The sequence below is a fragment of the Triturus cristatus genome, chromosome 7 (assembly GCF_964204655.1).
Source record: "Triturus cristatus chromosome 7, aTriCri1.1, whole genome shotgun sequence".
Classification (NCBI taxonomy): domain Eukaryota; kingdom Metazoa; phylum Chordata; class Amphibia; order Caudata; family Salamandridae; genus Triturus; species Triturus cristatus.
In genome coordinates this window covers 1024346201-1024367629 of record NC_140590.1, presented here as the reverse complement: position 1 = coordinate 1024367629, position 21429 = coordinate 1024346201, and the positions used below count along the sequence as shown (strand labels likewise).

The following is a 21429-nucleotide window of genomic DNA, read 5'->3' as shown; positions in this document are numbered from 1 at the left end:
ACATATATGAAAACAGAGGTGGCAATCTTTCGGCTTAGGGGAAAAAAGGGACCAGAATTATAAATCAAGCTTGGGCTTCGATTTTCACTTGATCAAAATCTTGTTTTATTTTAATGAGTAATTTCTAGTGATGGAAAGTTGACATGGAATTTATAGTTCGGAATCTTAAAAATGATGGATACTAGCCCCATGCTCCTCCTTTCTATGTTTCTTTTTCCTTTTCTCAAATGGTTGTTTTCTTGGTTTGTTTTTCTAATGAATATTTTCTCCCTCTTAACTTGCTTTATCTTTCAGGATCTTTGTAACTCTTTTTTCTTTCCTTTGAACCCGTTTTCTTCCTATTAACTTGCTTTATCTTTGATGCTCCGTGTAATTCGTTTTTTCTTGCATTTTAGCCGTTTTCCCCCCTCTTAACTGTCTTTATCTTTCAGGCTTCTCTTAACTTGCTTTACCTAACAGGCTCCTTGTAACTTGCTTTTCCTTCCTTTTAACCAGTTTTCTCCCTTTTAGCTTGCTTTATCTTTCAGGCTCCTTGTAACTCGTTTTTCCTTCCTTCTAACCCATTTTTTTCCTATTAACTTGCTTTATATTTCAGGCTCCTCTTAGCTATATTTCAGGCTCCCTTTTAACTCGTTTTTCCTCCTTAAACTTGGTTTCCTAATTTTCCCTACTCTACCTCTTGTGATCTCATTCCTTCCTGCTTTTTATTCTTAGGCTTTTTCACACACTCCCACCTGAAGCACTCTCCCTTCCACCTCCCAGTAAGCCTGCCCAGCGCCCCAACCCCTTCCTGGGAACCTACTTAATGGAGTCCAGAGCATGGGCAGGCAGCGGGCGTGCCATGCCAAAGGCGAGCCTCTCTGTGCCTATCCGCAACTGGGCCGCGCCCAGTGCCCAGACCCCTGGCCCCCTCCCATTCACAGATCACCAAACTTCTATCCTACAACCCCTGACCATGCAAAACAACCGCTACCTCTCCTCTCCGTGAGCAACAGGAGGACCTCTCTCCTGCCAGTTCTGCCTCTGTCCTCGGCTACGGAGCCCCCGCCCACCAAGTCCACTATGGATCAACTCCAGTGGCAACTGATCAACACCCGTTCACTCGACAAGCACACCAATGAGATCTGGGACACCATCACATCCCTTATGCCAGACATCATCTTCCTCACCGAAACGTGGTTACATCCAGCATCAACACCCGACATCGCCACCGCCACACCACAATGTTACAAGGTAATCTGCGAATCCGCCCCAACAAACAAAGTGGTTGAAAAGCCATTATCCACAAAGAGTCCCTCAACTGCACAACCACTGCCAACTCCTCTACCCTCATCATGGAACACCTCAACCTCCAAATCAGCTCCAACAGTAAAACAATGGTTAGAGGTACCCTAGCGTACAGACGCCCTGGACCATGCCCAGCCTTCTGCGAAGCCATCTCTAACTTCATAATCCTGCTGGCCACCAACTCCACAGACTTCCTCTTCCTTAGGGACCACGACTTCCACCTGGAAGACCCCAACTACACCGACACAACCAATGTACTCGAGAGCATGGAAATCCTCAGCCTCTCCCAAGTGGTCAGGGACCTCATACACATCGCTGGACACAATCTTGACCCCATTTTTACAGCCAGCAACAGAATCAGGTACAGCCACGCCACACCACCTGGTCCGACCACTTCATTGTCCACTTCCACATCTCATCCTCACCTTCCACACCTGCCACCCCCTCAGCTACCCCTAGAGGAGCTGGAGTAAAGAAACAGAAGACCTCTGGACCAACTACCTCAACGTCTCTCCTCACGACGCTACCATTGAGCTTGAGGAGGCAGTCAGACAATTTAACGCATGGAAAAACAAATGTATAGACGAAGTTGCACCCCTCAAAGTCACCAAAACCAGCAGAATCTCCAAACATCACAGCTGGTTCACACCAGTGGCCAAGTCCCAGAAGCGCACCTGTAAGTGACTTGAAAGGGTCTGGTGAACCAGCAAGACAATCAATGACCTTAACAATTCAAACTAGCCCTCAACAGGAACCACCACCAACTCAAAACCACCCAAACAAATGCCCTGGCCTCCCATCTGGACACTTGCATGAACAACAGCAAAGAACTATTCTGCATCATCGGAGAATTCTCCAACCCTGCAGCCACCACGAACGCCGTCATCCCCTCTCAGGAGCTCTGCGATACCCTTGCCGACTTCTTTTACACCAAAATCCCCAGCATCTATCAGAACTTTGACAGTCCAACCACTGGTAACTGAAGTCAACAGACTCTTCAACAACACCAACCTCTACAAAGACTCACAAAGCGCATGGAAGCCCCTCTATGTGAACAAACCGGCCACAATCATGGGCTCCATCCACTCAGGAACCCCCAAGGATCTCTGCCACCCCATATGTACGCCCTTCCTTTCTGTATGAACCCAAAGCGTCCACCTACTGCCTTTCACCTTGGGACAAAATAACATTATTTCCGGCGTCCCACAAGGTTCCTCTCTAAGCCCGACCCTTTTCAACCCTTATATGGCACCTCTACCAACCCTGGTCAGGTCCCACAGTATGAACATAATCTCCTACGCAGATGACATTCAGCTCATCCTCTCACTCTCCTGAGACCCGACTAATGCAAAATCAAGCTTCCTCAGATGCATGACCAGCATCGCACGCTGGATGCAAAGTAGTTGCCTCAAGCTCAACACAGACAAAACAGAAATACTCATCTACTGGAACAACAACTCCCTGTGGGACGACTCCTTGTGGTCAACAGAGCTCGGTCCCAAACCCACAGAGCACACAAGAAACCTGGGAATAATACTCGACAGCAAGCTCTCGATGAGTAAATAGATAAACTCGATCTCATCCTCCTGCTTCCTCACCCTGCGTTTGCTCAGAAAAATCTACAAATGGCTCCCCTTCGAAAGTCCGGCGCGCAGTGACCCACACCTTCATCACCAGCCACCTAGACTATGGCAACTCCCTCTACGTGGGAATCCCCACGCAACTATTAAATAGACTCCAGACCATCCAGAATGCAGCAGCCAGACTCATACTCGTCCTCCCAAGGAAGACCCCGATCTCCCCCCACTTCAAAGCTCTATACTGGCTTCCTGACAATAAATGGTACCAGTTCAAATTGCTCCACCACGCCTACAAAGTCCTTCACAACAAGGGACCAGCATACCTCAACCACAGGATGAACTTCCACCAACCTACCCACAAACTTCGCTCCTCAGCCCTCTCCAAGGCCCATACACCCCACATCCACAGAAGCAGGAGTGGCTGCCATGCCTTTTCACACCTGGCAGCCAGGTCCTGGAATGGCCTGCCCCTCCACCTCCACACATCCCCCACCCTGAAGGAGTTCAAGAAGGACCTGAAGACTTGGATCTTCAACTAATTTATCTCAACAGCAACTCCCCCCTCCTCCCACTGCCTGGATACCCTCACAGGTGATAAGCGGCTAAATCCTGATTGATTGGTTGTATGACTGTATGATTTATATTCGTATCGGTAAGACCGCTCCAATTCTTAGCAATAAAAATAATTTTAAAAAACGAAAAGCATAGAAATGCATTGAGGAAAAGGCAAAATGCCTTTCTTATGATATACATCCATAAATGTTTATGCATAATAAATATACCTACGTATTCCTGCCAAACAGAAAATATATCAATGTACAGAGTGGTGATATACAAGCCCCACTTCAAACATCAAGTCAACTAATAGTAAACAATACTTTACAAAACAACACTGCATGTTTCAGTGGTATATCCAGCAATTGTCAAGCCACCTGCTTCATGGGAAAGCTTTCATCTTTTTTAATAACTGGATTGTGAAGCATCACTAAATCAATGGGGTCTTGAACAAGAGACTTTCGATCTTAGCTCTTTCTAAGTTGGTAAACTATTGCAATAGTTTTTTTTTTTTTAGTTTATTCCACTCTTGTTTATGAACTCATGTTAGACTTCTATCAAGGAAGGTTCAAAAAGTCGTCTACACTCAACACAAAGGACAGAATTCCACTATTTTATTGAAAAACGTTTGTTTAAAACATGCATCCCTCTAGAGAACAAATCTCCATTGTCAGAAATGTGTTATATTTAGGAAAAGGTTTTAACAAGCACAATGTTGAATACGTGTTATAAAAATATGTAATCTTTTATTTAGCTCTTTCTGTCACTAAATTTGGCCTTGTGACGTTGCAAATAACAGATGTTACTACTACCCAGCTCAACGGCCAAAGAAGTCCCTAACACATCTATACACCATGTTGCATGAAGACAAGTTCCTCCCAAATGCAGCCTGTTCATCATTAGCTGTACTGCTATAAACACATTAACACATGTCTGGGATTTATTTCAATCAGTAATAAAAGTATGTCTATTTTAATAAATGAGTTCAGATTTAAGGGAACACATAATTCATATAAGCTGCTTGGCATTTGTGCTTTGCTGACATCTGGGTCCCATTTTCAGCCATAAAAAGTTGGCACTTATATGCACTCTATTTTCTAAATTTAAGTCAAAATGATCTCAGTCAATAACATGCTTTCTCAGTCCAATTTTAAAGTTACCACACTTATGAAAAAAAATGAATCTTAAGAGCATTTGTAAGAGCGCCTGCAGCAAGGTTCCATGCTTGCCAACATTATGTGATCAAAAAAGAGTTAGGCTGTTTCAGGTTTCAAAAGTGTTAATTGCCATTTCTAATGGCGTTATAGGAAATGGCATATCACCTTTGACCCAAAAATGACATCATAACAAATTACATCATTAGCCACATAAAACCCTGTGGGAAACAGCTAGAGAATGCAGCTAGGTCAATGAACCTGCTGCATACAATTTCTGACAAGTTGTGGCAACCAGTTGAAATGAAGAAAGCTACAACCAGTACCTGTGTTGATTAAAGCACAACACAGTAATGGGAACAACTGCTTCAATATACAACCCACTAGTGGCACTTCAAGCACATAGTCATAAGACTTTTCACCTTCAATCTTGAGTAGTGCGCGTGGTCATTCTAAGATACTTTTTCTGCTTGCTAATTCAAAAGGAAGACTTAAAAGGGACACACACCCACATAGCTGTGCCACTTTTTTTTTTTAAATAAAGATTGGCAACACTCAATGTCCCAATTCTGGATCATGAGGGAGTGTCTAAATTACATACTGTTAATCACCATTACTCCAATTCCACATTCTCTCATACTACCTATACCACCCATCTATGCTATATCCAATATTTCCACTCCTGCTGAATAAGGAAAGACGTCCTCCCACCTTCAACAAAGGGCTCTGTGATTAAGTAAAGCTAGAACTACTGTCTAGAATTTGCCTTTTCATCCTGGGCATACACTCCAAAGTTATTCTATTTGGGTTGGAAATTGGACTTATTTGAAGATGGATACTCTTCTCTTGTTTACACTGTTCATAAGGTCTCCTATTTTTATTGTGATCTTTTGAGTGAAACTTGGATCAAGCCCTCAAACTTCTCATCAAAACGTCTTCCCTTCAATTATAGCTGCCTTCTTGCAACCACTAGAACACCTGCAGCCTTAGAAGAAGCTTTCAAAATATCAAATATAACATCATACAAATATCTTGCATGCAATTGTATCACCCGCGCCACATCCTCACCCTTCTGAATTGCACCCAACAGGGCCTGGAAGCCTTTGACCAAGGACTGGGACATATATACAGAGAAAATGCCTTCTATTAGCTAGATTGAGTCCTGAATACGCTCGCTTTCATGAAGATTGTGCTTTATTATCCACTGAGCCTGAAATTGCCACATTCTCAGTCAGAATGTTGTTCGGCCTGTTCAATTCGCCAACAAAGGGTCCATAGCTCACTACTGAAGAAGGTCTATTTCACCATTTGCCTAAGAACTGAAGTCTTTTCAGGGATTCTAATCCCTCAATATTAATCCCTAAATTGATGAATTCACTTATAATTTTGGCACCGTGGCTATTACATTGTCTGAAAAAATCACCAAAGGTTGATACAGTGTTGTGTTCCAGGTTCTTGAAGATTTATTTGTAGTTTTTGTTATTTTGTTTACTAGTGTTCTGTGTTATTTTATCAAATGGTATGTTATTTTATACCAATCCAATCCAAAATTCTTTATTTCGTCCATATAGGCCATAAAAGATACAGAAATAAAACAGTTAACATTGCATACAAGTAAATATATAGTCACGCCTGAAAACCATTGGATTGCAAATTTAGAACTAAAGGAAATAATGTCCATATTTACAATTAGAAGAATAATGATCACAAATTTTTTCCAAATTTGCATTCACTGCGCATTAATTTACGCCTTTTCGTCCACATGGCTGTCAAGAACTTGCTTACTGCAAACACAATAGAATTTGAAGTACTAGTCTTTAAAATTCTAAACGATTGTAGACAATTTTTAAAACCTAAATTTCTACATAACGGAACCAGCCAGTGCTTCCTATGTTTACTGTAGGCGGGACAGAAGAAGAGCACATGCATTTCATCTTCCGTACTACAACTGCATCCTGGACAGGTCTTGTCTGCTAAAGCTGTCCATTTACTTGTAAACACTTTAAAAGGGAGAGTACCATATCTCCATTGAATAAAAAGCTTCCTTGCTAAAATTGGAAAAACAATATCCATAAAATCCTCAAATTTATAAGAACGTTTGGAAACCAGGAATGATTCAGTAAGGGTGCCAATATTAGAGGCGCATAGTGCCGAATACAAGCTCTTATCTTTGTAGAGCCCTACCAGGGTCCTACGCGATAGCTCGAGGCATCCCCTCTCCGGGTCGCTCCACATGACAGACAAGCCCAAGCGTTGAAATTCGCATTTGACAAAAGCCAACCAAGGTATTTTATCTGCGTTGCAGAAACTCAATACCTGCTTCAGCTCCTGTCTATAGTGTGACAATTCCGCAGTGGTCCATAGCCTATGCCCGAACCTAAGTGGTTTCAGTGCTAATTCATCTTCTATAGGTAGGAGTCCCAGATCTAATCTTAAAGGGAAAAGTGGGGTGCTTTGTGGGAGTGACAGCAGCCGTCTAACAAAATTAGATTCCAATTTGGAGATTTCAAGACTAGCAGAATGTTCCCACAGCTCTCCACCATAGAGTGCTGCAGCCCTGGCTTGAGTTTTGTAAATCTCCAGGGCTGGACTTACTGGCTTAAATGTAGATAAATTTGAAGCCTTCAAGATGCCACCCACCAGTTGAGACAGCTTTAAACGGGATTTTGCTTGTTTTGGGCCCCAAAAGAGGTTTTCATGCAGTGTTACCCCGAGATACTGGAACGTAGTGACCCTTTCCAACCTTACAGACCCCAGGGTCGGGTTTAGACGTGTAGATGCCGAGGGGTTGAATATCATATACTTTGTTTTATCGGCATTTATCTCAAGGCCCCTGGATCTGCAAAAGTCGCCAAACCCGTCCAATATCCGTTGTATCCCCATAGGGGATTTGGAGAGTAGGAGGGTATCATCAGCAAACATAATTGATGGTACCCTCCTGCCCACCAACCTTGGTGCATCATTGTTAGGGAGACTGTCAAGATGCGAAATTACACCGTTGACATAGAGGCAGAACAGGGTTGGTGCTAAGACACAACCCTGTCTCACCCCCCTGCCAACTGGGAACCTAGATGACAGTGCCCCGTTCCTTCCGCATCTGACTTGAGAAAAATTCCCGTCATGGAGCCTTATCAATATATGCAGAATTTGTGGTGGAACACCCAACTCCTGGAGAACCCCCCACAATTTCTTCCTTGGTACTAAATCAAATGCGGCCCTGAGGTCCACAAATACCATGTAGAGGCTGCCACCCTCGATCTTTGCCGTTTTCCAATAAAGGAGAATAAGGCGAAAGACCTGGTCCATGGTAGATGTGTTCCTCCTGAACCCTGCTTGGAGAAGATTTAGAACCTTATGTTCCTCCATCCAGTCCAAAAGATGATCTAATACAAGGCGTGCAAAGAGTTTTTGGGGGACATCGATCAGGCTTATTAGCCTGTAGTTGGCTGGGAGCAGAGGAGAACCCTTTTTGAAAATTGGGACTATTTCCGCCCCCAGCCAAGTGCAGGGAACCTCCATACCCTTTACAATTGCATCAAAAAGAATGAGCAGGTAAGGAGCCCAAATCTCGGGTTTGTGCTTAAATAAGTCCCCAGGAAGTCTATCTAAACCTGGAGCCTTACCCATCGCAAGTCTCCCTATCGCTTTGTGCACTTCACCCAAAGTAAACTCCAAGGGATCATGTTGTGCGTTTAAATCTATTGAACCAATAGCAATTTGTGCACAGGGTTCTTCGCTGTAGAGAGCCTTAAAATGGGACTCCCAAATTGAGGCATCAATGTTTGATTCTACCGCAGCTTTTGGTTCCCCTGACCCTGTATTAATTAAAGACCAAAAGCAGCGTGCGTCTCTTAAATCCAGAGCCCGTGTTAAATTATGCCACCTATCCCAGTACCATTCTCTCTTTGCATGTGCCATAACTTCTTTATAACGTCGTCTGAGAAAATGTATTTTGTTTTTCTCAGTGTCAGATTTAACTGCACGGATCAACTCGGTCTTGGCTTTTCTACATGCAGAGTTATACCAAGCTGATACAGGAGACCTATTCTTCCTTGTGGCTACCAAGGGATTGAAGACGTCTCCTAGCCCGGTAACTAAATTTGCATGAATAGAACCTAGTTTCTCATTAAATTCTATAGACTTGGGTTGGCTAATCAGGCTGTCTACCTCTATAAATCGTGAGTGGACCAAATCATACATTTTTGCTAATTTCTCTGCTGAGTCTGCTATTTTACCCCATTTTACCCTTTGCCTGTTATTGGATAACACTAACATCCCTTCCCCCAAATGATCTATTCCTGAGATGGGAATTGTCTTGGGGCCCGGGAACACCATATCCAGACAAAGAGCATTGTTGTCACTATCGGCCCTTGAAGTCACTCTAAAATCAAGAACCTTAGACCACATGCTCATCTCCACTAATATGTAGTCTATACGCGATTCCGGCCCCTTCCTATTAAAAGTACACACTGAAGGGCTATCGGACTGGGTACGGCCATTGCAGGCCCTAAGAGAATTATTTAATGTAAAGGACATAATCTGAACCGCCAGAGGGGACCACAATTTTGGGCATGGCTATTGACATGGTGGGATCCCCCAGTAATCATCCTCGCCCATAAGGGCACCCTCTCTCATTCCTAAAAGCTGCTCAAACTGGCAATTGACGTCTCCGGCCACAAGAAGGTGACAGTTACCAGGCAGTGAGCTGATAACATTTGACAAATCATTTATGGTGGGCGATTCCATATTCAAACCAATTGGGCGAGAATACACATTCACAATGGCCAATTTATAAGCATTTGGCCATTTGAGAAGTATACACTGGAGGTCTGCAGAGTGCGTAGACATAATCCCTGCTGTACAGCCCAGGTGGGCGGCTACCCAGATTGTATACACTAATTGTGATTTTTATGTTATGTTAGAAAATAGAGTTTTCTGTGGGTGGGTATTATATAGGCCTGGGAGGTGAACTTCGCTCCGTTCGCGGAGTTTGTGAGGTTTTCTGCACTCCGCACTCCGCGGAGCTTGTGAAGTGCAGAAAACTCGGCTTTGCGATGTGCAGCGGAGTTTTTTCCCCGCTCGCGATCGCAAATGGTAAATTCATGATTGCAAACGGTAAGTTCGCGATCGCGAGCTGCCGCTCGGGTAGAATTTCTATCCGAGCGGCAGGAATACCAGCACAAACTGCAGTTCGGACTGCACTCCGCCACTCGCGGAACTTCGCAGAGTTTTTTTGTAACTTCCTGGAGTTCCGCGTAGCAAAACTCAGCGAACTACGCCCAGGCTTAGTATTATGTGGTATTTTACAGGTTTACTATCAATTTCAAGTTTTGTGGTTAGTGACTTTTTTGTTTTTTTAACTAAGTAATATACATATTAATTTTATCAATTAGTCTAATTTGCAATTAAAGTTGTATATTGATATGACTGATGTTGTCAGGCTCTAACGCTCTCAGTGTCTAGGAATGTTGTCAGAACCAGTCTTGACCACTGTTAGGACTGCTCTTGCCTTCAGGTGCAATGGGAAAGGCGCTGATTTGTAACGCTATGTCGCAGTTATGGTTTCAGGTAATTAGGAAACACACTAGGAAACACATGAAACATAACTTGGTAATACTAGGGTACTACAAGGGTGACAGGTTTTGCAAAATTGTTGAGAAGTCAAGAAAGCGTGTTCATGTGTTGGTTAATTGTGGTATTTCTGGTATTACAGGCTGTTGGTGCTTTGCATGGCAATGTTGGGATGGGCCGCCCTATAAAACAAATTGGCCCACCGTGCTGGCCTTAGCTTGGTATTGCGTGAACACCGTGAGGAGAGTTGATACAGCTGAGAGCGGCAAACAAAGATAGCAACGCTGAATCCGGTAAGGGTGCGCTTGCTCCAATCAGTGTTTCCTTGTGTGCCGAGCACTGCAGATGCAAGCGATCAGGAGAGCGGGTGAGTTAACTCTATTCTCATCATTTCTGTGCAGCCGATCACGGTGGGAGGACACGCTTGTGTTGATGCATTTTGTCAACTGTTGATTGGGCAGAATGGATAAGCTACGTTCCTGTTTTTGGCAAGAGACAGGTTGAAGATAGTGCCAAACAATATAGACACTGGTGAAAACCCTCAGAGCCCTGAAAGATCAATCTGGTATTAGTACTGAACATGTTATGTAAGACGTTGATGCTGCTGAATACTGCATTACATGAAGAGAAAGAAGGTGATGTATGATGTTTGTGGTGTTGAAACTGTGCTATATAAAGAGATAATTAATCAAGATTTAAAGAGTGTTATGCGGTGATGAAATAAGAACTGTGTTGCATCTCCTGAGTATTTTAAAGGCACTGATTAGACAAATGTGCTTCCATAATAACCTTTGCATATCGCTTAACAGGGGAACCGTATATTCGAATGATAAAGAATTCCCCTGTGATGGTTAAAGCAATACCTGCGATGGTAGGTGACGTTCATTTGCATACTGAGTACAGAATACAGATATATATATATATATATATATATATATATATATATATATATATATATATATATATATATATATATATATATATATATATATATATATATATTCCAAAACAAAGCCCCTTCCGGACAGCTGGCACCCGTGGAAAGTGGCGTACACGCCAGCGGAGCGGCTGGCAATCCTCTATCCAAAAGTCCAAAATACGTGCGCTCTCAGTCCACAAACCACACTCTCTCAGTAATGATGTGACTAGAAATTTATTACACTACGCGTTTCGACTGTATCCACAGCCTTGCTCACGTGAATGGTGCACTGACTCAAAACTCACATTAAGTAAACACGGAAGGCTCGTCATCATCAATAGACATAAAGGAAGGACATTTCTAGTAAACATAGTAGCAGCCATGTTGAAAGTAGTATCACAGTACATAAAATATACAAGGTACATCAAGATCCATGTGGAACACTAAAGAGGGGGGAAATCTCCTGGCTGTTATTTTCACAGATTCCTCACACTGATACAAATATCAGAATTCTTCCGCATTGGTATATATCAAGTGGCTGCCAGAGGCACTGACACGTGATGACCGTATACTACGTAAAGCTCAATGGCAATACCCTCATGCGTCAAGTGGTAGGAAAGGGGAACATGTTATCATAGTGTATTAGCAAAAGAGGTTAATTATAGTCTGCAGTGTCAACGAAAGCTTGGGCAAGTGCCCAAACAATATAACTTGCAAGTAGACGTTGACAATAAGCAGAACTACAAAATAAGCAGGCAAAATACATTTCTTATGTACGAAAAAGGGGGGTGGGAGGGAAAAACATACCGGCATAGTGCGCTGGAGGTTAAGAGTCTCCCTTATTGTATTCTGTAGTGTGAACCAACTAAGGGCACATGCCAGAGCACTGCAAATGATAACTTGATGTAAAGCAGAAGAGCAGAGCAACCCAATGTAGAGACATTGAAAAGCAATGAAAACATATACAATCATTGTTAGTTATGTAACACAATAGAGATGTCTTATTAAGATTACTGCAATTGCTTTTCAATGTCTCTACATTGGGTTGCTCTGCTCTTCTGCTTTACATCAAGTTATCATTTGCAGTGCTCTGGCATGTGCCCTTAGTTGGTTCACACTACAGAATACAATAAGGGAGACTCTTAACCTCCAGCGCACTATGCCGGTATGTTTTTCCCTCCCACCCCCCTTTTTCGTACATAAGAAATGTATTTTGCCTGCTTATTTTGTAGTTCTGCTTATTGTCATCAAATTGAAATCAATTAATCAACCAAAGAAGGTGGGGATAATAAGAATCACATCATGATTGATCAAATATGATAAATACATATCTCCCACGAATTTCATCAATTCGTGTTAATACAAAATGTCTAATTTATCCCTCTCTGTACCACAATCAAGCCCTGAATGGGCAATGATAATCCATAATGTAACAGAGACAAACTGTGAAAGTGTATATTTACAAACACATAAAGCTCCAACTTCAGAGAGCGAGATAATATGTTTACAGGAAGGCAATATGTGGTCCTGATACTTACTAATAACCTCAAACATTGAATGTATATTCAGTACTACTATCCTTATACGATAAAAACCTATCCAGTTTATTCTAGGTGAATCCGAAACTCCTCTTCATTATTCAGACCTTGTGGAACCATTGTTTGCAGCTCTATGATATATTTAGACTCCAATGTGCGTAGCTTCCTAACCCTGTCTCCCCCTCTAATCTTTCGGAACCTAATCAATACAAAAGAATTTAAGAAGATCATGGTTGCTATTGTGAACAGTTTCAGAATCGCGAGCTACAGGATAATTTTGGTCCGTTTTGGTAATGGCTTGCATATTGTCAGATTCTTGTAGCGATCTCCCCAGGAACAGATGATTGGTCCCAAAACCCTCTCACCAAAGTCAGCGACAGGTGAAAACAACTGCCTCCGAATTCAGCCAGGGGAAAAGGGGAAGTGGAAGACAAAACAAGAGAGACTGCCTCTGGGTTCTGTTTCTTCTTCTGGAATTCTGTTCTATTTTGATTCCTGAAATGAATAACAACAATTAGTTTTTTCCCTATCTAAAACCCTGCGTAGTAATACTTTTCCTATTTAACTACTCTTCACCTTTTTGTGCCAGAGATCTAGTCCCTCTCTTAAATGTTCTGTCATTGATTTATTTGATCAGTTTGTTAGGGTCTCAGAGTGAGATTAAATTTGAGATAATAGGTTAGTTCGTAGCTGACAGCCTTTCAAACCATAAAATTGTTCTTGAAGTATTGCCGAAGAATAACAACTCTGTTTTGCAGTACTCAAATAAAGTATTTTCTTAAATTGTACTTGAAGAGCTATGTCAGTAAAAGCTGCTCGCAAAGTCTGATTTATTTCTAGGAATTATTGACAGGAATAAAACGTTGCTTATATTTTCTTCACTGTATAATCCTGCCGACTATTTTGACACTTGCAGAACACTGTAGAAATAAACACTCTTACTTATAACGATTGAGAAGGCTTCTCTTCACAGAAGACTCTTCTCCTCTGCTATCCTAATCAAAATCTGCAATGCGCCTTTCTCAGATACTGGACTCGACTCACCGGTAAACTTGCTTACTGATAAGCGCGATACTTGCTCACAGGAATAGCGCTGTAATTCAATAATTGAGAACATAAAGAATAATTCAAGCAATATTCACAAAAATGCCTCCAGTACTTTCCTCAAAGATGCTAAGGCTGAAGTTCAGGATACGCGCCCGTCACAGACTTTATCTCCTCAATCTGATCACAGTGCGCTGAAGAGATAACGTCCGTTTCAGGTTTCTTCACTGTTGAAGTGCACCAAGCGAAGCTCGCGCAGGCACGTTGAACACAAAGAGAGTCTCGAGTCGGAAACCAACTAGACTGAGAACTCTCTAAGGAAGTGGGACATTGGCCTGGATGTGAGGAAGTGGAAACTCTTAGTCCAAGTAAAATGGACTTAAGAGTTGTCTTCCAAGTCGGGCCCAGTTTAATCCATCGCGGATATTTCATTGGGGATAACTTCTCTGGATGACATTCTGTTTTCCCCATTTCAATGTATGCGCAGGTCATTGGCGTCATGACACATATGTTCTAAAATTCTTTTTTGGTGGGGTGGTTAGCGTTTAGAGCAGGGAAACTATAGGCAATATACAGTAAACTCAGAGTTGCAATTAAGTAACTTGTTGATCTTCCTAAGTTTGTTCAGTGATTTTGTATTCATTTACTTTACTGCTATATTTGCATGCTTTGCACTGCAAGCAGGGAAAGAAGCCAGTAACACTGTCAAATTTAATGAGGGTCGATCGATAATGACTATGTACTAGGAGGTCTCTTACAGATGTACTGCATCTATATGTAATCTGGGGTCGCTGGGTGATGGTACTACCCAGGATATTGTCAGTTTGGAGAATGTGCCAGTTTTTCTTTAGGTACTGAACTACTTGGCGTGATCTCTCACTACATACACATATATATTCACTGCCAAAAAATACAGGTTTCAGGGACATTATAGTTAGGAATTAGCATTTAAAAAAATCTTAGAAATTCACTGAAAAAAACACTGGTTACAAGAACGTTTTACTTAGGCTGACATTTCACTGTGAAATTCAGCGGTTATATTTAGCTGAGCTAACTATAACTCGCACCCCCACAATGCAGTGCTGATGATGTCACATATTACATCACTCATGACATGGTCAGTGGCATCATTCATGACAACACTGATGACATCTCAAATGACATCACTGATATGCAGCTCCCTGGGGGTAAAAAGCAAAGTGTGCTCGCTTTGAAAAAGCGAGACCAAAGTGCTCTTGCTTGTTTAAAGCGAGCACTCTTTGCTGTAGGATAGCAGGAGCACTGTTCCTTCCATCCCATAGCAAACTGCAATGTCAGCCCCCCTCCTGTGGCCACTTAAGGCCCCAGGGACCCCATCCCCCGGAGCCGGCCAATGTTATATATATTTTATTTTTTATTTTTTAATGGTGGAGGGGGCTGCGTTTTTTCTTTTCCCAATAACTTTGGCGCCGGTTGATGAATCTTCGCCAAATTTTCAAAACTTGTGGCCCGCTCCGGTCAGCTTCTATCCTGTGGGGGCTGAGAAAAAAGGGTTTTCTCCATGTTATTTCCCATAGGAAACTTTAGACACGACTACAGCCCGAACTGCTCAACGGAATTACACCAAATTTGGCAAAAAGGTAGCCCTTGGTTCAGAAAGAGATCTGTTTGTTAAATGGTGTAAATCCGTTCAGTAGTTCCTGAGAAATTCAAAAAATAGAGGTCTAAAAATCAATTTCCCATAGGAAACTTTAGACACGGTTACAGCTGAAACTGCTGAACGGAATTACACCACATTTGGCAAAAAGGTAGTGCTTCGTTCATAAAGCAACCTTTTTTTTAAACGGTGTAAATCCGTTCAGTAGTTTTCGAGATATTAAAGGAAAAAAATCTTTAGATATCTTCAATCCAGGAAGTGTTGGCAGCCATTTTGGTGCAATGCTTTTTAGTTCTCGCCTAGCGACGCAGCACATGCGCTGTTCACTACACAAACACCACCGCACTGCCCTAAACCCTAAAACACTACCCAAGCACGACCCCGGACACTGCATGAACACCACTGCACTGCCCTAAACCCTAAAACACTACCCCAGCATGACCTCCTACACTGCCCGAACACCACTGCACTGCCCTAAACCCTAAAACAGTACCCCAGCACGACCCCCTACATTGCCCAAACACCACTACACTGCGCTAAACCCTGAAACTCCACCCCCAGCATGACCCCTACACCGTCCGAACACCACTGCACTGCGCTAAACCCTGAAACACCACCCCAGCACGAACCCCTACACTGGCCAAACACCACTGCACTGCCCTAAACCCTGAAACACCACCCCCAGCACGACCCCCTACACTGCCCGAACATCACTGCCCTAAACCCTGAAACACCACCCCCAGCAAGACCCCCTACACTGCCCGAACACCACTGCACTGCCCTAAACCCGGAAACACCACCCCCTGCACAGCCCCCTACACTGCCCGAACAACACTGCACTGCCCTAAATCCTGAAACACCCCCCACAGCAAGAACCCTACACCCCTACACTGCCCGAACACCAATGCCCTGCCCTAAACCCTAAACACCACCCCCTGCAAGACCCCTACACTGCTCGAACACCAGGGCCGGACTGGGAACCAAAACCAGCCCTGGCAAAGTGCTCGGGGGGTTGGGGGTGCCGCCGAGCTCTTTGCCAGGTAAAGAAAACAGTGGTCATAGACAAACCTAACCACGTCTAACTTAAATCTGTAGTACATTTAATTTATACAGACGGAAATATATAATTTAAAGGCACATCAACAAGAGAAAAAGAAACCACCAAATATGCAAAGTCATAAAATAGTGGGCCAACAAGATTCATTGATTCCAACAAGCATCAATTTATTTCTCATATCTAATATACTTCATTCAATGAAAACATGTACTTTTGCAAAATATACGGCATGGCAAAATTGATACGGTTAAGATCAAGGGACAGAAATAAAGGTAAGTGCTCATGTGCAGAGTAGAAAGGGGCTGGAGTGAAGAATCATCGAAAGGTACATCAAAGAAATGGACATTAATTATCAACAAAGGAAGTCAGCAAAGGATCCTGATGAGGCTGATATTCCTTCAATTATAGGGCCTACCCCTATCTGCAATACAGAATCACAGTAATTTATGACAATCTTTTTTTCACAGTGTAGCTTCATCTGTGACTGAGGTATGGGGTATAGGGGAAACGAAAGTAGGGTGTAGGCCCGTTTGGAGAGTTGGCGTCAACGTTTCGACCCTATACGCAAAAGGGCAGGTAGACTCCTCTGCAAGCAGGTCTGCCTCAGGACGGTGTGGGGAGGGGGAGGGGGGGACCTGAAATTGAAACCATAAAATCAGGGGTGGCAAGAGTAGGAGTAAAGAATAATTCAACAGATGTGCCAACAAGAAAAGGTAGTTAAAAAACCCCACTCACCAGAACTAAGGTCGTGGTGAGGACACTATTTCATAGTAGTATGCGGGATCCAATTGTATCCATCACTGTCAAGAAAGTATCTTCTCGGTTTGCTGTATAAGTGTAAGGGAAAGGTACCATAAGGGCAGAGTTATAAGTATAAGGGAAAAGTACCATAAGGGCAGAGTAGGCAAAGTTGTGCACAGACGTGCCAAACGAACTTACCCTTTCGAAGTAGGCGGTGTGCGAGCCTTGATCTGATTGAGTCATTCAAAAAGGCCAGGTAAAGTTAAATGCTGTCCTAGGTACCTCGCGGGTTAGAGGGAAAGAGACGTGCCGCATCCGTCGGCATCTCTGTGATTACATGAAGAGCGCGCTACTCAACCGGAGTTAAAAAGCTGCGTGTACGTTACCGGGCGGCGCACGCCGAAAGCATCTGTTGCGTCGCCGATCACGGTGAAGACAGACTAACTTGTCTTACCGGGTTTGGAGAAAAGAGACTCAATCTCAGGCGATATCAATCTGATGCATAAAAGCAATACTGAAAGTACAATGCACAACATATATACAATATTTACAAAAGAAAGACGTACTACACATGTATAATCAGGGCCCAATAATTAGTTGTGACATTAAAAATTGAACCACAACAATCGTAAACAGTCACAGGGTAATTGTATAGTCAAGGGCGCTAGGAACATAGATTGCCATAATGCCATGGGGCATAGTGCTGTATTACAAAAAGAGTGAGGGGGACTCAAACTCTGGCGATATCAATCTGGTGTATAATGGTAAAACTGAAATGCACAACATATATACAGTATATACAATAAACAAGCATGAAGTTTAAAAACACTGAAAAACGTGCTGTACATATATGTTAGAAATAGGGCACAGTATTAGTTGTGAAATGAAACAATCATACATTATATGGCAGTAAGCACAAGGTAATTGTTTAATCAAAAACGCTAGGGAGATGGATTACCATAGCGCCACGGGGCATAGTGCTGTGAAGCAAAAGGAGATGCACATGTACAGCATTAGATACAATACTTGTTACAAACAGACGTGTTATATATCATAAGGAAAATATTACACAAAGACGTGCTGTACACCATAGGAAGTATCTAACCATTTTGCAGAGTGGAGATCTGTCTAGTAATCTCCTCATATTCATTGAGGCCCTTATGTACAGTATCAAAAATATGTATCCATTTGCATTCGCGTGTGTTCAGGATGTTGGCAAAATTGCCACCTCGTGGGTTCGTTTGGACCTTTTCCACGACCCACCACCTTAGACTCTCAGCCGAGTGTCCAAAGGTGTTGAAGTGTTCGACGAGGGGTGCACCCTGGACATTACAGCGTATCCTACTGCAGTGCTTTAATAAACGCGCCTTGACCTTCTGTATCGTTTGGCAATATACAGGAAGTCACACGGTCAAACCACAGCATAGATGACCCCAGCAGAATTGCAATTGGTATGTTGTCTTAGAGTATGTACATAGTTGTTATATGTACATTGTTTAACTTCTTTGGTGAGGGGACATGCCTTGCATGTCCCACATTTGTAGTGTCCTAGAATAGGTGGGATATTCCAGAGTGTAGTTTGACTTTCTCTGGGTTTCGTAGGTAGTAGTGATTTGACCACATAGTCCCTTACATTCCTTCCCTTCTTAAATGCATGCATAGGGGGTTCCATAATTCCAATTTCATCCGACACCAGATGCCAGTGCTGATTCACAATTTTTTTTATCTCATTGCTCCTAGTGCAAAAGGTGGTGGTACATATGAGCCTCTCACGTTACAATTGACTCTTGGATTTGGGTTCTAGTAGAAATTCGCGGTGGCAAAACCAAGGCCGCTTACGTGCTTTTTTTAATAGACTCCTGGGGTACCCCCTATTACTAAGACGTTCTAGGAGTTCTGCTGATTCCTCAAAAAAATCCTGCTTCCTACTACAATTTCTGCGCAATCTCAGGAACTGACCGAAGTGTAGGTTGTCCCTGAGATTCCACGGATGATGGCTACTATAGGGCCGGAGGGTGTTTCTCTTGCTAGGTTTCCTATAGAGTGTGGTGTGTAGTTTGCCATCCATCTCCCTGATGGAGATGTCCAGGAAGTTGATTACTGCGTTGCTAAAGTCCAGGGAGAATTGAATGTCCTGTGACTGAGCGTTGAGCCAGGTATGGAAGTTAGAGAGTTGCAGTTCATTCCCTCTCCATATCATTAAAACGTCGTTGATATATCGACGCCATAGCGAGATGCATCCTTTGTAGGGATTGGACTCGCTCAGGACATATGTATGCTCATAGGTGTCCATAAAGATGATTGCTAAATCAGGGGCGAAGCTCGCCCCCATCGCCACGCCCTTGGTTTGTATGTAATGGTCACCCTCAAAATAAAAGAAATTCTTGGTCATTGCGATCTCTAGGAGGTACATTATGAAGTCCGTCGGGACCTGCCATGGTCTGGGACGCTCGTCAAGAGCTGCTTTGATGGCATCTAGTGCAGCTAGTTGTGGAATGTTGGTGTATAATGATGTTATATCCATCGTGACTAGAAGATCCTCTCTCTGGTTAAAGGGACGTTCATCAACTAACTGTATGGTCTGCATAGTGTCCCCTAAGTATGCTGTCGTATTGTCAGCAATGGGTTTAAGAAAAATATCAATACATTTACAGAGTGGCTCCAAAATAGAGCCACACCCTGAAATGATAGGTCTTCCTGGTGGATTATTTAGTCGTTTGTGCACCTTAGGAAGAGTGTATATGGTAGGCCTCCTTGGTTGGTCATTATTGAGGTATGTATGCTCATGTTTCGAGAGGAAACCCTCATTGAGGTCATGGTCAGTAATACGTCTTATACTAGCTGCTACCTCCCTAGTGAGCTCCTTGCCAGGGCCGGATATCGGACGGTTTTGTTACAGGGCCGATTTTGCATCTATGGTGCAAAAACGGCCCTGTAACAGAAACGGCCCCCAGGGGCCCAAAAATCGGCCCCCACACGTGCCGCGCACCGTGGAATTCCCCGGTGCCCTCTACAGCCAGTCCGGCCCTGTCTAACACCACTGCCCTGCCCTAAACCCTGAAACCCCACCCCCTGCATGACCCCCTACACTGCCCGACCACCACTGCACTGCTCTAAACCCTGAAACACCATCCCCAGCACGACTCCCTACACTGCCCGAACACCACTGCACTGTCCTAAACCCTGAAACACCAACCCCAGCACGACTCCCTACACTGCCCGAACACCACTGCACTGCCCTAAACCCTGAAACACCACACCCCTGCACAACCCCCTACACTGCCCGAACACCACTGCACTTCCCTAAACCCTGAAACACCACCCCCGCATGACTCCCTACACTGACCAAACACCACTGCACCGCCCTAAACCCTGAAACACCGCCACCAGCACCACCCCCTACACTGCCCGATCGCCACTGTACCGCCCTAGACCCTAAAACACCACCCCATTACCACCCCCTACACTGCCCGAACACCAATGCACAGCCTAAACCCTAAAACACCACCCCCGGCACCACCACCTACACTACCCGAACACCACTACACTACCCTAAACCCTAAAACACCCCCCCCCCAGCACCACCCCCTACAACAGTGGTTCCCCAACTGGGGTCCGTGGACCCCCAGGGGTCCGTGACACATTCCCAGGGGGTCCGCAGGCAGCAGTTTTAAAAGTACTGCAGAGTTCCTTATATAATCAGCAGTTTTAAAAGCAACAATAAAAGAGTCAAGATAACTCCGGTCATTAATGTTCCTGCTGGAGAGAGATGGGAGCTTTGTCTAGTGGCAGCATTGACTCCTCTAAGGAAGTGCAGAGGTTTAATATGCCTGCTGCAAAGAACGTGTACCATGCATTAAAAAAAAACAATTTTTTATGTGCATAGCTCAGTGGGTTACTGCTTTTGTAACAGAGCTTCTGTTGTTACTGTGCAGTTCATAAGTTACAATTGTAAACTAGCACAGTGAGCTATGAACTGCCATCAAAGAGCTGTATTAAAAACTGCATGGTACAAGTTAGAAAGTTATGTTTTCTCTCAGTCTTTCATTATCCTGATTCTGCTAATAAAGGGTAGAAATAAATTCTTATTATTAACGTCAATGTTAACCACTTTGTTATGTTCTGAATCCTGAGTTTGTGCTTCTCCAGACCAAGCACTCTTACTATTCCAGTATAGATGAATACTACACCTTGAAGTCCCCTTAGCCTCTTGTAACATTTTCTATACACTGATTTACACATATATGATTAATTGTCTCTGCCCTACACTGGTACGAGAGATGCTATAAAACAAATGCAATACATGTGACAGGGGCTATGAAGAGATAAGTGGCACTGTTGGAGGAT

The 21429-nt window shown here is 43.4% G+C and overlaps 1 protein-coding gene across 1 annotated transcript in view; it reads left to right on the top strand.

The window, feature by feature from the left end:
* The first annotated feature begins 10315 nt into the window (after positions 1 to 10315).
* Positions 10316 to 21429, top strand: part of STC2 (stanniocalcin 2) — a 162730-nt gene continuing 151616 nt past the window's right edge. Inside the window, exon 1 of the mRNA XM_085618089.1 lies at positions 10316 to 10514. Within this exon, the coding sequence (XP_085474215.1) occupies positions 10493 to 10514 (22 nt within the window). The 5' untranslated portion in view covers positions 10316 to 10492. The remainder of the gene's footprint in view (positions 10515 to 21429) is intronic.